The 17885-nt window shown below is 45.5% G+C and overlaps 1 protein-coding gene across 3 annotated transcripts; it reads left to right on the forward strand.

Moving 5' to 3' along the window:
- The first annotated feature begins 1034 nt into the window (after positions 1-1034).
- LOC133242714 (melanoma-associated antigen 10-like) lies at positions 1035-7077 on the forward strand. Of its 3 annotated transcripts, XM_061408852.1 has the most exons (6): positions 1035-2867; positions 3022-3104; positions 3933-3997; positions 4201-4272; positions 4416-4513; positions 4809-7077. In XM_061408852.1, exon 6 carries the CDS (start codon positions 4864-4866, stop codon positions 6253-6255), a length of 1392 nt encoding a protein of 463 aa, XP_061264836.1. In that variant the 5' UTR covers positions 1035-2867; positions 3022-3104; positions 3933-3997; positions 4201-4272; positions 4416-4513; positions 4809-4863; the 3' UTR covers positions 6256-7077. The 3 variants fall into 3 exon arrangements, with proteins under 3 accessions (XP_061264836.1, XP_061264835.1, XP_061264837.1); XM_061408851.1 differs by having other exon boundaries at positions 1035-3104; XM_061408853.1 differs by lacking the exons at positions 3933-3997; positions 4201-4272 and having other exon boundaries at positions 1035-3104.
- Positions 7078-17885: the final 10808 nt, after the last annotated feature.

A 17885-nucleotide genomic window follows, 5' to 3' on the forward strand; every position in this document is an offset into this window, starting at 1 on the left:
TGGTAACAGTCGCGTCCTCGGGTGGGCAGAGGCGGAATCCTAGCACCTTCGTGGACTACGGTGAGGATCCTGAGGGAGGGCTGACGGGACCCTGAGGGAGGGCTGACGGGACCCTGTGAGAATAGACAAGGCTCTGAGAGGCCCTGGCGTGGGAAGTGTACAGGCAGTATTTCCTGCCACCCATTTCCTGAGACACTGGGAATCTCGCCTAAGTAGCAGGTCCCCGGTTGGAGAGTGGAGAATCCTAACAGGAGTCAAGGTGAGGCCCCTGAGGGAGGACTGAGGGGATCCTGGGCCCCAGAACACGGATGGAGGGTGAGGTGTCCCAGAGAAACCAACCCCTGCCCTCAGCTCTGGTAAGATGCGTGGGGCGCCATGAGCCCGTGGCAGCCTATGCTGACTTCTTCATCCGGGTCTCAGAGAAACCCGCCCCTGCCCTCTGCTGTGGTGAGCCGCGGAGCGAGATGAGCCCATGGCAGCCTGTGCTGACTTCCTCATCTGGGTCTTAGAGAGTAGGGGTGACCTGTGGTAACAGTCGCTCCTCGGGTGGGCAGAGGCGGAATCCTAGCTCGTTGGTGGACTAAGGTGAGGATCCTGAGGGAGGGCTGACGGGACCCTGAGGGAGGGCTGACGGGACCCTGTGAGAATAGACAAGGCTCTGAGAGGCCCTGGCGTGGGAAGTGTACAGGCAGCATTTCCAGCCACCCGGTCCTGGCGAGACTGGGAATCTCGCCTAAGTAGCAGGTCCCCGGTTGGAGAGTGGAGAATCCTAACAGGAGTCAAGGTGAGGCCCCTGAGGGAGGACTGAGGGGATCCTGGGCGCCAGAACAGGGATGGAGGGTGAGGTGTCCCAGAGAAACCCACTCCTGCCCTCAGCTCTGGTAAGCTGCATGGGGTGCCATGAGCCCGTGGCAGCCTATGCTGACTTCTTCATCCGGGTCTCAGAGAAACCCGCCCCTGCCCTCTGCTGTGGTGAGCCACGGGATGAGATGAGCCCGTGGCAGCCTGTGCTGACTTCCTCATTCGGGTTTAGAGAGTAGGGGTGACCTGTCGTAACAGTCGCGGCCTCCGGAGGGCAGAGGCGGAAACCTAGCCCCTTCGTGGACTACGGTGAGGACCCTGAGGGAGGGCTGACGGGACCCTGTGAGAATAGAGAAGGCTCTGAGAGGCCCTGGCGTGGGAAGTGTACAGGCAGCATTTCCTGCCACCCGGTCCCGGAGACACTGGGAATCTAGCCTGAGTAGCAGGTCCCCGGTTGGAGAGTGGAGAATCCTAACAGGAGTCAAGGTGAGGCCCCTGAGGGAGGACTGAGTGGATCCTGGGCCCCAGAACTCGGATGGAGGGTGAGATGTCCAAGAGAAACCCACCCCTGCCCTCAGCTCTGGTAAGCTGCGTGGGGCGCCATGAGCCCGTGGCAGCCTATGCTGACTTCTTCATCCGGGTCTCAGAGAAACCCGCCCCTGCCCTCTGCTGTAGTGAGCCACGGGGCGAGATGAGCCCGTGGCAGCCTGTGCTGACTTCCTAATCCGGGTCTTAGAAAAGTAGGGGTGACCAGTGGTAACAGTCGTGTCCTCGGGTGGGCAGAGGTGGAATCCTAGCCCCTTCGTGGACTAAGGTGAGAATCCTGAAGGAGGGATGACCGGACCCTGAGGGAGGGCTGACGGGACCCTGTGAGAACAGAGAAGGCTCTGAGAGGCCCTGGGGTGGGAAGTGTACAGGCAGCATTTCCTGCCACCTGTTCCCGGAGACACTGGGAATCTAGCGTAAGTAGCAGGTCCCTGGTTGGAGAGTGGAGAATCCTAACAGGAGTCAAGGTGAGGCCCCTGAGGGAGGACTGAGTGGATCCTGGGCCCCAAAACACGGATGGAGGGTGAGATGTCCCAGAGAAACCCACCCTTGCCCTCAGCTGTGTTAAGCTGTGTGGGGCACCATGAGCCCGTGGCAGCCTATGCTGACTTCTTCATCCGGGTCTCAGAGAAACCCACCCCTGCCCTCTGGTGTCGTGAGCCACAGGGCGAGATGAGCCCGTGGCAGCCTGTGCTGACTTCCTCATCTGGGTCTTAGAGAGTAGGGGTGACCTGTGGTAACAGTCGCGTCCTCGGGTGGGCAAAGGCGGAATCCTAGCTCCGTCCTGGACTAAGGTGAGGATCCTGAGGGAGGGATGACGGGACCCTGAGGGAGGGCTGACGGGACCCTGTGAGAATAGAGAAGGCTCTGAGAGGCCCTGGCGTGGGAAGTGTACAGGCGGCATTTCCTGCCACCCGTTCCCGGAGACACTGGGAATCTAGCGTAAGTAGCAGGTCCCCGGTTGGAGAGTGGAGAATCCTAACAGGAGTCAAGGTGAGGCCCCTGTGGGAGGACTGAGTGGATCCTGGGCCCCAAAACACGGATGGAGGGTGAGGTGTCCCAGAGAAACCCACCCTTGCCCTCAGCTGTGTTAAGCTGTGTGGGGCACCATGAGCCCGTGGCAGCCTATGCTGACTTCTTCATCCAGGTCTCAGAGAAACCCGCCCCTGCCCTCTGCCGTGGTGAGCCGCGGAGCGAGATGAGCCCGTGGCAGCCTGTGCTGACTTCCTCATTCGGGTCTTAGAGAGTAGGGGTGACCTGTAGTATCAGTCGAGTCCTCGGGTGGGCATAGGCAGAATCCTAACTCCTTCGTGGACTAAGGTGAGGATCCTGAGGGAGGGATGATGGGACCCTGAGGGAGGGCTTGATGCGACCCTGTGAGCACAGAGAAGGCTCTGAGAGGCCCTGGCGTGGGAAGTGTACAGGCAGCATTTCCTGCCACCCGGTCCCGGAGACACTGGGAATCTAGCCTAAGTAGCAGGTCCCCGGTTGGAGAGTGGAGAATCCTAACAGGAGTCAAGGTGAGGCCCCTGAGGGAGGACTGAGGGGATCCTGGGCCCCAGAACACGGATGGAGGGTGAGGTGTCCCAGAGAAACCCACCCCTGCCCTCAGCTCTGGTAAGCTGCGCGGGGCGCCATGAGCCCGTGGCAGCCTATGCTGACTTCCTCATCCAGGTCTTGGAGATCAAGTGTTACTTTAACAACGTTCGTGGCTTCGGGTGGACAGAGGCCGCATCCTAGACCCTTCGTGGACCAAGGTGAGGACCCTGAGGGATGACTGAAGAGACCCTTTGAGAACAGAGAGGGCTCGGGAGGTCCTGGCATGGGATATGCACAGACAGCTTTTCCTGACATCCAGGTCTCAGAAACACTGGGGACCTGGGATAAAGGACAGGGGCCTTAGTCGGCAGAAAGAAAAGTCCCAGGTCCTGCATGGAGTCAAGATGAGGACTCTGAGGGAGGACTAAGGGGAACTTGGGCTCCAGACAAGATTGGGCTCTGGGAGGCCCTGTGGTGGGATGACTACAGTCAGCATTTCCTGACATCCAGGTCTCAGAGAGACTGGGAATGTGGTGAAAGGGGTGAGGCCTCAGTGGGGAGAGGGGAGACTCCAGTGTCCTAACAGGAGTCAAGGGAAGGAGTCAAACCCCTGAGGGAAGACTGAGGGGAACTTGTACCCTACAACAGACGGGGACCCCACAGATTTCCAGCCCTGCTGACAGCCCCGGGAAGCCCCAGGGGCTGGATGAGAACATTAGGCCTGTACTTACTTCTGCATTGGGGTCTGAGAGAGACTGGAAACCCTGAACCCCAGAAAAGAGGGAACCTCACAAAAACATGCCCCTACTGTCAACCCCAAGAGGCCCCAGATGGGATGGGGGAGGGGTTGCAAATGTGCTGTTTCCTGACTTCCTGCATGGCCACCTGAGGTGAGGTATCAGCATATGGTATTGTACTCAAGTGCACAGAGGTAGGAGGCTCAGGCTTTGTCAAGAGTAGTGGTGAGGACCTTGAGAGAGGACTGGCTGAACTCATGCGAAAATGTACTAAACCCCGGCTATCCCTGCCCTTTCTGTTGGCCACAGGAGGACCTAAAGCAGTTTGACTGCATGTGGTGCCCTCTCATTTCCATCTTTGTTCTTACATAAAGGTGAGACACTTCATTTAAGGAAGGTGGATTGAGGTAAACAGAAGGAAGCTCTGCCAGGCATTAAGGTTAGAACTGAGCAGACCTCCCCCCCAATCCCAGGACAGATGGACCCCACAGTATTCGGCCACCCCTTGCTCTTCCCCCTGGGAAGGCCCTGGGCAGACATAGTTAGATGTGAAGCCCCATAACTTCCTTCTGTTCAGTCTAGGGATCCTGTTTTGAGAGTTTTGTCTCAGGCCTGCAGTGAGGAGAGCCCACATCCTTCCAGGGAAAAGGTGAGAGCCCTGCGTGAGCACAAATGGGACCATCCATCCCAGAAGAGTGAGGACCTCACAAAGTCCACCCTCCTACCAGCACCAAGGGGCCCAACACTGTGCCACAGTTTACAGCCAAGGTGCCCCCTGGTTTCCTCGCACAGGGGCTCCAGGAACTAGGAGGTGAAAGCCCAGGTCTGAAGCTCGTGTCTACAGGTCACAGATCAGAGGAGGTCCAGGCAGCACGAGGAGTCAAGCTGAGGTGAGGTGCCTGCCTTGAGAATGCACCAGGCAGGGACTCCCCACCCCAGAACAGACAGGACCCCACAAGACCCAAATCCCTTCCCCCTTCATCCCCAGAACCTCGGACTGTGCTGCCTGCACCCTGGGGAGCCACCTCACTTCCTCTTTCGGTAGCCAGAGGTCAGGCCACTGAGGAGGAGCTCCTCTATGAGGCTCGAGAGCATCCCTCGAGAGGAGACCTGTCAGTGGCCTGAGTCAGACTGCCCAGGGTGGATTTCTCAGTCCAGGCCACTCACACCCCCTCTCTCCCCCAGGCCTGTGGATCCAGTTCTGCACTGTCTGTCTGTACTCTTGCTATCAGAAGTCATTATGCCTCCACCTCCAAAGCGTTTGTGTTACATGAAGTGTTGGTCCTGCATGCTTATGGAAAACTTTCAGTCCCAGAGCGAGAAATGGGGACTTCGGAGTGCAGAAGTTCCTGAATGTGAGGAGGAGAGGGAGCACACCTCCTCCTCCTCATCCTCCTCTTCCTCGTCCTCCTCTTCCTCCTCCTCATCCTCCTCCTCCTCTTCCTCATCTTCCACCTATTCTTCCTCATCCTCCTCTTCTTCCTCCTCCTCTTCTTCTTCCTCCTCCTCTTTCTCCTCCTCCTCTTCTTCCTCCTCCTCCTCTTCTTCCTCTTCCTCCTCTTCTTCCTCTTCCTCCTCTTCTTCCTCTTCCTCCTCTTCTTCCTCTTCCTCCTCTTCTTCCTCTTCTTCTTCTTCCTCCTCCTCTCCCCACCCCACCTCCTCCTCCTGTTTTGTGACCCAAGGCACCATAATTGAGGTTCCTGGTACTGCTGGGACACCAAGTCCTTCCCAGGCTTCTCAGAGAGTTTGGACCTTACCCACTGCCCTAGCAACCACTCCATCAATCATATCAGATCAGGAATCTGGCAGTACAAAAAGAAAGAGGCCAAGCACTTCGCAGGCCCAGCCAGATGGTGGGTACTTGCTCAGAGATGCAATAAATGATAAGGTGGGGGATCTGTTGAAATTCCTGCTCCTCACATATCACAGAAAGGAGGTGGCCACAAAGGCAGAAATGCTTAGCGTTATCAAAGATTACCAAGACCTCTTCCCTATGATCCTCAGCCAAGCCACTGACTGTATGACTCTGGTCTTTGGTATTGATGTGAAGGCGTTGGACCCCACAGGTCTCGTCTATGTCTTGGTCAACACCTTGGGTCTCACCTACAATGATTCATTGCGTGGTGATGAGGAGAGCATGCCCATGGCTGGCCTCCTTGTAAATACCTTGAGTATAATCTTCATAGATGGCAACTGTACCTCTGAGGAAAAGATCTGGGAAATGCTGGGTATCATGGGGCTGTATGCTGGTATGAACCATTCCATCTATGGGGACCCCAGGGAGCTGCTGACCCAAGTGTGGGTGCAGCAAGGGTACCTGGAATACCGGCAGGTGCCCAATAGTGATCCTGCCTGCTACGAGTTCCTGTGGGGTCCCCGGACGTATGCAGAGACCACTAAGATGAAAGTCTTAGAGTTTTTGGCCAAAGTCCATGATACCACCCCCAGTGCCTTTCCTAGCTTGTATGAAGAAGCTTTGCGAAGTGAAAAAACGGGACCCCAAGCCACAGTTGTAGCCAGGGCCAAGGCCAGGGCCAGGGCCAGGGCCAGGGCCAGGGCCAGGGATGGGACTTGTGCCAGGACCAGGGTCTATTCCAGGGCCACATCCAACAGCTTCTCTTGCCCCAACTGAAGTGGAGGCAAATATTTCATTCTGTTTGACGAGAACAGTCCCTTATCTAAGTAGTGGAGAGGCAAGATGGGCCTTGGGAGTATTGAATATATTATATCTTTGTGTTCCTGCTGGGTAAGGGTGATTTGGAGATTGTTTTGTTTTTTTTTTTAAATTTTTTATTTTTGGTACTTTTCAAATGCTGTTCCTATTAACAAAAGGCTTAATTAACTTCAAGTTCTAAGTTTACAAATGACATTCATCAAAAATGTATTGCTGTTTATCCAGTTTAAGAAGTGAACATTTTACCTATTTTGTAGCTACAGTTATTGTCATAAGTCTGTATAAGTGATGGTGAACTCCTTTAGGTTTTACTTGTTTGGAGCATTTTTTATCTATCCTTTTCTGAATGATAACTTTGTAGGGTAACGAGCATATTGTTGGTTGGAAGTTTTTTCTTTTAGCCGTTTGAATATATCGTGCCCCTCTCTTCTGGCTGCAAAATTTTGGCTGAAAAGTCTGCTGATGCTCTTGTGGGGTCTCCTTCAAATGTACCAAGTTGTTTTTCTCTTGCTGCTTTTAAGAATTTCTGCATTTTGCTATTTTGTGTAACAAATTGGGAAACTTTTCATTATATTTTGTGATCTGGAATAAGAAAACATGGCATTGGAAAATTACTTTCCTTGGAAATGTGAAAATAGAGAAATAGAAAAGTGAAAAATAGTTAATTTTTGTCTTCTGTTATCCCTTTTCTTGTGTTCTTCTGTAACATTAAAAGATATGTACCTGGATATGCTTTGCTTATTCAAGAATGTATACAGTATTAAATCTAAATAAACAAGATCCCCTGTTCACTGGCTCTGTTATTCCCCAATCATTAATTAGAGATTGACTCTTTTAAAGGCCCTGTAGAAGTAGGGGGGCACCAAGATAAGGGTGATACACCCCCTAGCTATAAAATTGTAGAGTCCAGGAGCAACAGTCACATCAGGAAGATAATGAGCTATTCTTTAAATACTTTCTAAGGGTTAAGGTCTAAATATTGAGTTAGCCTAAAAGGTCGTATTGTACAGCCCATGGGGTTGCAAAGAGTCGGATATGACTGAGCGACTTTCACTTTCAAAAGGTCGTATAGATTTTCCCATAAGCCAGCATGGAAAAACCCAAACTACCTTTTTGGCCCACCTGATACTAAATAACCAGTAAAAAGGAAGAGGAGGTGAGGACTATGGATAACAGTAAGTGCCCCGAGTCAGGGCAGTTTGGAGCTTTGGGAAACTTCAGTTCTGGAGGAGCTAGGGATGATGAAGCTGGGTGGTGGCCGTGACCAGACTCACGGTGTGTCTTCGAGGTAAGAGGAAAGCCTGGAATAGAAAACTGCACTTAGCAGTTACCTTTGGGTCATTGAAAAACCAAAGAAGAATCTCCTCCTGGAGCAGGTAGGGAAGAAGCCCTGCATGCGTGTCTCAGTACTGTGGAGTACAGTACATAGACTAGACGCTTTATACTCATCATCTGTAAGAATTTCCTGAGAAATACAGTGATATGACTTTGAAGTGGTGCCCAGAAGCCTCTCAAGGGACACTCTTTTCTCTGGCCGTGGAAAGCCAGAACACACTATTTAAAAAACATTTTAATTAGATGATCTTGAGTGTCATTTGGACAGCTCTAAGCAAGAGCTAGATCTTTGGTGGGGTAGAATGAATGAAAGACATCGTTTGGATGGAAAAGCAGCTGGGAGGGAGGAATGGAGTTGGTCTTTGACTCAAATTCTAGGAGCTGTGAGTAGCATCCAGCTGAGGGAGACCCCCCCCACCCCAAATTAAATAGCATCTTCTAGGAGGGCAACTGTACTGAGTTTTATTTACAAAGCAATATTGTTGGCTGATTTGTTATTCTTCATCCTATTGCTTTGCATATTCTCTGAGATCTGAAAAATAAAAAGCAAACAAGGTTCTCAGAAGAGGGGGTAGTATGGTTTGTGGGCAAAAGAATACTAGAAGTGACTGCCAGTCATCAAAGTTCCAAGATATGATAGGCACTGTGTGAGATGCCTTACATACATTGCCCACATCCCTGAAGCCCTACAAAACAGAGCTCATCGAGCCCACTTGCTTCACAGATGATGAAGCCAATACTGTGGGACTTGGGCATCTTCCCAGCATCACGTGTTACTAGGAGACAGGATAGGGACTAGACCCTGGCCTGAATTCCTCTTGAGCCCATGCTGTTCCCACCTACCCCAGCCTGTGGCCGACCTTCTGACTTGTAATTCAATTCTGTTCTCTCTACTACACAATGTCTCTGAGGTGACAAGGAGGATGTTGTGTCTAAGGTACTAAAAGCAGGCCTAAAGAAGAAAGATGAAAATGAGATTTAAATGCAATTTGAGTACTGTCTATGGACTTTATTAACCTAGGGTCCACCCACTTGAGTCCCAGAGTTCCTTGAGAACTGACTCTGCCTGGGTGCTAGCATTTTTTTCAGACCCAGAACTTTCCCAAATTATAGCACCCTTTCCCTGGTCCTCTGTATGCTCTCCTGTCTAACTCTCAAACCTAGCCTACTAACCAGCTCGTCATTGGTCTCCATTGGAAGCCCAGAATCACCTACCTTCCCCCAACATAAAGCATTAGTCCTCTGGCTGTCCCATGACTCACCCTAGAAGGCCTATGATATCAACAGCCCCATTGATGTAAGAATTCACCTGGGGACAGCTGCTTTAAGACACCTGGTCACCAGCCCTGGTATCTCTAACACAGTCTCCAAGTGTTTTCTAAATGGGGTGGTAAGTGCCGTCTAATTTGGCACATCATCTATTGGTTCCTGGAATATAACCTTAAAGTTAGAGGGTTATTGAAACCACCATGATATTTTAAATAGGATTTCAATGAGGTGTCTTATCTTAAATTCAGTTCAGTTCAGTCGCTCAGTCATGTCCGACTCTTTGCGACCCCATAAATTGCAGCACGCCAGGCCTCCATGTCCATCACCAACTCCCGGAGTTCACTCAAACTCATGTCCATTGAGTCGATGATGCCATCCAGCCATCTCATCCTCTGTCATCCCCTTCTCCTCCTGCCCCCAATCCCTCCCAGCATCAGAGTCTTTTCCAATGAGTCAACTCTTCACATGAGGTGGCCAAAGTATTGGAGTTTCAGCTTTAGCATCATTCCTTCCAAAGAATACCCAGGACTGATCTCCTTTAGAATGGACTGGTTGGATCTCCTTGCAGTCCAAGGGACTCTCAAGAGTCTTCTCCAACACCACAGTTCAAAAGCATCAATTCTTCGGCACTCAGCTTTCTTCACAGTCCAACTCTCACATCCATTCACAACCACTGGAAAAACCATAGCCTTGACTTTGTTGGCAAAGTAATGTCTCTGCTTTTGAATATGCTATCTAGGTTGGTCATAACTTTCCTTCCAAGGAGTAAGCGTCTTTTAATTTCATGACTGCAGTCACCATCTGCAGTGATTTTAAATTCACTGCTGATCAAATACTTAACTTATGTAAGTGCTAAGAAACCAGAGACTCTCTCAGTTGTAGATGAGGAAAGATGACAGAAGTGATTGTGGAACAAACATCTAAAGCTGAATTCCTAAATCCCTGGAGTTTCCTAGGAGATAAAGATGGTTCCTTGGAAGACATGTCAGCTCTGATGAAAAATAGAATAATTACCCATCCTCCCACTGTCTCTTGCAATACATACCACCAGGAAAGTACCAGCTTTCAATGTGCCTCATGGCACCTATCCAGGTACTCAGGCAAGTTTAGTCACGTGGAAGGTGAGCAGAGACTCAGAGGGTTAGAAGTGTGAGCTTGCATTAAGAGGAAGAAGTGCATTTTCAGTTTTATGAGATTATAGAGGTTGTTGCAAAGAAAAGTGCAGAAAGGGGCCACTGAATGAAGAAAGTGAATTCTCCCTGCTGAGATTTACAGAACCATTTAACAATTAGATGTGATCCTGTATTTGAAAGCATCTGTCATATAGTAGATGCTTGAAAATTGCAGAGCATTTCAAGGCAGATCTGACCTCAGAAACTCCTCCAAGCATTGAAGATGGTTTTGGTCTCAGCAAATCATAATAATTGCTTTTTCTTGAGCATCTACTTTGTAATGGTACATGCGAGGGGCTCCAGTGCCCATCCACATCTTGTCTTGCTCACCTTTCTGGACATGAGGGACACTATGCTGCCAATCTGCTTGTAGTTAAGAGGGGTCGTGACAACCCTTGGCCACTGAGACACAAGCAGGTGTTTACTGTCACCTGGAGGCACTTGAGAAGCAGGATGCCGGTTCCACACTCTCTCCCTCGATTCACCAGCAAACATGGTGATCCAGTGTTGAGGTGCTGAAACGACAAGACAGAAGCAGCCTGCATCCCTGGGTCCCCCTAGAGCTGAGGGCCCCTGCTAAACCACATGAAAATTTACCTGCACAAAAACGCACTGTTCTTGTGTTAGTCTTTCAAACGTCAAGGTTTGCCTGTTTCATCAGGTTGCAGTAACTTTAACAGACACAGCTACTATTTCTGTTGTTAGGTTTATATAAATATTTTAATTGTAAAGGTAGTAGTGTATATGTTCCTACTGCAAAAATTTCTAAAACTACAGAAAAATCGCAGAATCCCCTTTACAAAGTTTTTTCCATGATTTAGCCTCCTACTCAGAGGTCACCACAACTAAAAATGTAGTGTGAGTTGCTTTAAAGCAGACTATGGGCTGTTTCATAGATATGCATTTTCCATCCTATAAAATATATTGATTTGACTTGACATACATAGATTATGATGCACATATTGATGTGCCACTAGCCTTTGAATTAAAAAGATGCAGGATCTTCCCATGACAGCATATATAGCTCCACATCACTTTTGAAACTACCTCTTGGAATGGTGAGGTATGTATGCATCGTAATTAAACATCCCTAAGTTGCTTTGCTTTTGTTGTATGATAAATAAAATGAAATTAGAATCTTAGAATTCTTGAGTAAATGTGGACATTTTCTTATAAGATATACATACTAATGGGTTTCCCTCATAGCTCAGTCGGTAAAGAATCCACCTGCAAGGCAGGAGACCTTGGTTTGATTCCTGGGTCGGGAATATCCCCTGGAGAAGGGATAGGCTACCCACTCCAATATTCTTGGGCTTCCCTGGTGGCTCAGCTGGTAAAGAATCCACCTGCAGTGTGGGAGCCCTGGGTTTGATCCCTGGGTTGGGAAGATCCCCTGGAGAAGGGAAAGGCTACCCACTCCAGTATTCTGGCCTGGAGAATCCCATGGAATGTATAGGCCATGGGGTCACAAAGAGTTGAACACAACTGAGCAACTTTCATTTTCATGCATACTAATATAGAAGTTGGGTTAATGTGGAAAGAGTGAGGATAATTTAACATTTTATAAATATTTCTGATTTTTTTTTCTCAAAACTGCTATACCTCTAAAACTGTCAGAAAATAAATTTGTGCTAAGTCATGACAATATTGGTAATTTATTTCTGTGACAAGAGGAAGCAAATACCATCTATTAATACTGTATAGCTTAATCCCCTTTAATAACAGTTGAAGTGATTCCTGTAAAAGCTAACTGGGACATAGTTAAGTTATTTGAAAACAGCAAACAGTCGGACATGACTTAGCAACTGAACTACAAAAATAGCAACAAAGATCCTTTTGAGTATTGATTTAAGCTTTGTTAGGTGAGATGAGAGCAGTGTTTATAATCTACGGTCAGTATTTCTTCAGTCCTAAGGCAAAATCCTTCTAAGTACTCTTAACAATGCACAATGAATTAGGAGATTTTCTATTCTGACCATTGGGAACAAGAACGGTCCCCAACCCTATGAGAGCTATCTGGCCACCATGGCCCCCCTGATCTCCCAGCTCCATCTTCTCAACAGAAGAAGACAGGGTCCCCACTGTGCACGATGGTCTGCAGTCTCTCCAGGAACTAAGTTGTAGGACTTACTTACTTGCCTCATTTTTTTTTTTTTATCAGAAATCACCATCCTTTGTTGCCTAATTCCAATCATTTGTCAAGTTTTGTCTCATCTATTTTGTGCAGATATTTTTTAGTTTTTTCGGGTAGGTGTATAAATCTGGTTCCTACTTCATCTTGGCCAAAAGCAGTTCTGTATTCTGATTTTAAAACTCAAATTATCTATACATAACAAATGTCCCAATATATCAAACTAATTCGGAATAAAACCAGAATTGGAAGACTGTTGGACACACATACACACAGGCATACACACGTCTATGTTCATGTAGACATACACAAAACTGAGAGTATATATAAAAATAGCAATAATACTCTTGCTAACAGAAATATAATTTATTTACTTAGTTATGCTTTCAATATTTTATAACCCTCTGAAACACATATGAATGCTCTTCATAGTTTTAAAACATTATAAATATGTTAAATGTGATTTAGACTATCAAAAATAAGTTTGCATTCTCTAGATAGTTTGTTTCCAATAGTGATCAGCTTCTTGCTGGATTCAGCTTTCCATATGCTTACTGTTTGTGAACTAGAAAGAAACAAAAAACTTGGACAGGGAGTCACTCAACTTATTTCAGACTTGCAAATAACAATGCCATGCAAATAAGAATCTCCTTGTTCATAAAGCCCTCCCTCCATGTTGTAGTATCTTAATACTTAAGATACTTAAGTATGAGTATCTTAAGTTGTAATATCTTAAATTTGTATTCCTGTGTTTACTAAATAGATTAACCACCATTTTATGTGCTTATTGTCTATCTTTTCTTATGAAGAGTCTGTTCTGGTCTCTTGCACATTTCAATATTATGATGTCTTGTTAGTGGATGAAGTTGTAGAATTTCATAAATTTTGTAGAATCTATGTGGTGGATAAACACACATTCATAACACACTTTTTTAAACTTTTTTTGTGCATTTGAAAATTTTTATTATAATGAAACATTGAAAGCAAGCTTCATTGTCACTCACTATTCTATATTGGGTACATTATAGTATAAAGAAAGAAGTCAGAGGCAAGAATAAATTTCTTCCTTCAGAGGTAAAATAAAATTAACCATTCTTCACAGACATAGTCATTACTACTCCTACACTGATCATATAGTGAAGATATGTGATTTCCCAAAACTTTGAGATAGGCATTTCATTCAAGCTATATCAAAGATAATTTTAGTATAGATTACTATTGATACTATGCCATTTTTTCCACCTGCAAGGAAGTCCTCATTGAATTTATGCTCAAAAGTTATTTCCAGAAACTCATTGTGAGGGCATATCCTCTGGGGGCATACCAAGAATTGTATCAGGCAGTGCCAGCCTGGAAAAGACAAAAGCGTACTAACTACAGAAAATTGTTACACAGCTGATGAACGAACCAAGGGAGGCAACTCCATGAAGAAAGTAAGAAATCTCTACCATCTCCAGGTTTAGGGGGACCATGGAGAAAGTGGTGAGAATGGAGCTCAGAAGCTGGCATCATCATCAGTGCCTCTTACTGACCAAACCTATCTGAAAACCAGGTAGCAGGGTAACCTGAGAAATATAGTCCATTGCAATGCAGAGCAGTACATGCTCAAGCAACAGAAAGCATGTGAAAGCAAACAGGCTAATAACTGGCATAGGGAGAAGTGAAAGTGAAAGTCACTCAGTCTTGTCTGACTCTTTGCAACCGCATGGACTATACAATCCATGGAATTCTCCAGGCCAGAATACTGGAGTGGGTAGCCTTTTCCCTTCTCCAGAGGATCTTCCCAACCCAGGGATTGAACCCAGGTCTCCTGCATTGCAGGCGGATTCTTTACCAGCTGAGCCACAAGGGAAGGCATAGGGAGAGTTCTCTTTTCTTCTATTTTTTTTTTTGTTCTGGAAGATTTTTGTGTTAGGTTAATGTTATTTCTTCCTTAAATATTTGGTAAAATTTACTGACAATACCTGAGTCTGGGCTTCTTTCTGGGAAAATTTTAAATTACTGATTTAATTTCTTTAATAGTTACATAATTATTGAGGCTTAACAATTACTTCTAACATACATTTTGATAAATTGCATTCATCAGGAATTTGAGAATTTTATGTAAATTTTAAAATTTATTAACAAAAGTTGGCTTTAATATTTTTCATGAGCTTAAAAAATTTTTTTATATAGAAACATTTTTATTGAAGTTTCTCCAGAAAGAAGAGAGAAGTCATTTAGTCATGTCTGACTCTTATGTGACCCCATGGACTGTAGCCTACAAAGCTCCTACTTCCATGGGATTTTCTAGGCAAGAGTACTGGAGTGGATTGCCATTTCCTTCTCCAGGGAATCTTCCCAACCCAGGGATCGAACCCAGGTCTCCCACATTGCAGACAGATGCTTTACCATCTGAGCCACCAGGGAAGCTATTGAAGTATAGTTGATTTAAAATGTGCCAATCTCTGCTGTTAGCAAAGTGACTCAGTTATATGAACATATACATTCTTTTTTTGTAGTCTTTTCTATTATTTCATGGTCTTTTAATTTTCTTTTTTCATTCTTGGTATCAGTTGTTTGTAACTTTTCTGACTTTTTCTCAGTATGTCTTATCAGTAATTTTATCAATTTTAGTATTTTTTTTCAAGAACCAACCTGGCTTTTGTCTCCTTCCTATAGCATGCTTATTTACTATTTAGTTAATTTATACTTTTATTATTATTTTTTCCATCCTTCTTATTTTCCGTGGGTTTAATTTTCTATCTTTTCTTTAGTCTTTTTAGATAAATGCTCAGCGAATTGATCTCAGCCTTCCTTCTTTTCTGGTATGTACATTTAACCTTTGAATTTTTTTCTTTACAAATGACTATTTTTGCTGTATCTCACAAGTTTGCATATGTAGTACTTTCATTTTTATTTCATTTGAATTGTTATCTACTTTCCATTGTGATTTGTTTTTTGATCTTTGAGTTATTTAGAAGTGTGCTTCTTAATTTCCAGATGGGTATTTTCCTGTTATTTTTGCTGAACAACAGAGATCCTCTGGAGGAGGAAATGGCAACCCACTCCAGTATTCTTGCCTGGAGAATCCCATGGATAGAGGAGTCTGGCAAGCTACAGTCCACGAGGTCACAAAGAGTCAGACACGACTGAAGCGACTTAGCATGCACACACACAGTCAGTATTCATTTAAATTTACCACATATTTACCATTTCTTTTGCTTATTGTTATGCTTTGTGTCTTTGAGCTTCCAACTGGGATCACTTTCATTTTGCCAGGAAACTCTTTTTTATTATTGCTTTTCAGAGAGTTCTAATGGTGATGAATTTGCTCAGTTTCTGTTTGTCTGATAATGGCCTTCTTTTTCCCTCATTCTTGAAGTATATTTTCTCTGGATATTGGATTCTAAATTGGAAGCTATGCTTCTTTTGTGCTTTGCAGACATCATATCATTATACTGTGATTTTCATAATTTCTGTTGAGAGTCCAGCTGTCAGTCTAATTCTTGCTCTTTTAAAGTATGGTAGGCTGAATGAGGGCTTCCCTTGTGGCTCAGCTGATAAAGAATCCACTTGCAATGTGGGAGACCTGGGTTCGTTCCCTGGGTTGGGACGATCCCCTGGAGAAGGAAACAGCCACCCACTCCAGTATTCTGGCCTGGAGAATTCCATGGATTGTATAGTCCATGCGGTTGCAAAGAGTCTGACATGACTGAGTGACTTTCACTTTCACTTTTCAGGCTGAATAATGTGCCCATTCCCTGAAAAGACATCCATGTTCAAACCCTGTAGCCTGTGTATACTGCTTTATATGGCAATTTAAGGATCCTGAGATGGGGAGATTATCATGGATTATCTAGATGGGCCCTACTGTGATCACAAACGTCTGTATAAGAGAGAAGCAGAGAGAGACTTGACACAGACAGAAAGGAAGAAGCCGATGTGATCACAGAGGCAGAGACTAGAATGATGCGGCTACAAACAAGGAATGCTACCTGACACCAGAAGCTGGAAGAGGCAAGGAACACATTCTCCTCTAGAGCATCTGGAGGGAGTATAGTCCTGTTGACATCTAGATTTTGGCTTAGTGATGTTGATTTCAGGCTTCTGATTTCCAAAAGTGTGAGAGAATAAATTTCTATTGTTCTAAGCCACCAAGTTCATGGTAATTTGTCACAGTGGCCATTGGATATTAATACTTGGTTTTTTTTCTTTTTTCAAACTTTTGCTTTGGTCTGCAATAGTTTTAAAGTAATATGCATAGAATATATTTTTATCTTGCTTGTGTTCATAGGCATTCTTTAATATCCTTGGTCATTGTAGGAAAGTTATTACCTTGATCTCTAGATATTGTGTTTGCTCCTTTCTCTCTATCTCCTCCTGGATTCCTTTTACACTACAGTGTACCTTGCCCCTGTATCTTCTATGTCTCTTACCCTATCTTATGTATTTTTCAGCTTTCTGTCTTTACTTTACTCTAGATATTTTCTCCTGATATCACCTACTTTTCTTTCCTACAGTGACAAATTTGTTGTTATACCTATTCATTTATCTTCACTATCAGTAATTGTATTTTCAGCTTTAGAATTTTAATTATTAGTAGTTTCCTAAAAATAAAATTCTCAATCTATTGTTTCATTTCCTTGAACATATTACACATTGTTACTTAAAATTTGTGACTAATGACTCCTAAACCTGGAGTCCTCCGAGTCTGTTTTAGTTGTCCTTCCCAGTTCTTGTTGATGTTGTCATTATTATTGTTATTATCGTCTGTGTCAGGAGTCTCTGCTGCACTGAACTGGGAGGTGGGAGAGAGGAAGCAGTCTTCATTTAAATACCAGATTCCGGTCTTATGAAATCTTTGAAAGTGAAAGTGAAAGTCACTCAGTCATGTCCGACTCTTTGCGACCCCATGGACTATACAGGCCAGAATACTGGAGTGGACAGCCTTTCCCTTCTCCAGGGGATCTTCCCAACCCAGGGAGGTAACCCAGGCCTCCCACATTGCAGATGGATTCTTTATCAGCTGAGCCACCAGGGAAGCCCAAGAATACTGGAGTGGGTAGACTATCCCTTCTCCAGGGGATCTTCCCAACCCGGGAATCGAACCAGGGTCTCCTGCATTGCAGGCAGATTCTTTACCAACTGTGCTATCAGGGAAGCCCATGAAATCTTTGTACGTATTATCAGATAGGTGTTTCTTGATTTGTTGTTCACCCTTAAGACCATTTGCAGAGTCTTTAAATGATTACTACTTTTGTTGATTGTATAGCTTTTACTGTTTCAGTGGTGAGTGGGTTAGCAAAACTCTGTCCCATCATGCATGAAGGTGATCTTTCTCCTTTACTTTTTAATTTACCAAAACTCTGAAGGGTCCTCAAATCTTTACTTTTTGCCCAGTCCTCTCTTAGGCCATGCACATGAATGCTCTTCCTTTTTCAGAGTTTTGACCAAAAGTTTGCTCTTAAATCAGCTGCCACCTAAACTGTTTGCCTCTTCTCTTGCTACCTCTTGGATTGAGATCTAGTCAAGATCTAAGAAATAAAATGTAATCACGTTCCTCATGAAGATCCAATATTCCCTGGCATAGAGTTAATATCACATCGCGCATGATAGGTTGGAGTTGAACTTTGACCACCATGTGGCTGGGTATTAGTAGTTCCTTTGCATGTTTGCCATGTCACTTCAGTCGTGTCTGA

This window comes from Bos javanicus, chromosome X (genome assembly GCF_032452875.1).
Source record: "Bos javanicus breed banteng chromosome X, ARS-OSU_banteng_1.0, whole genome shotgun sequence".
NCBI classification, from domain to species: Eukaryota; Metazoa; Chordata; class Mammalia; order Artiodactyla; family Bovidae; genus Bos; species Bos javanicus.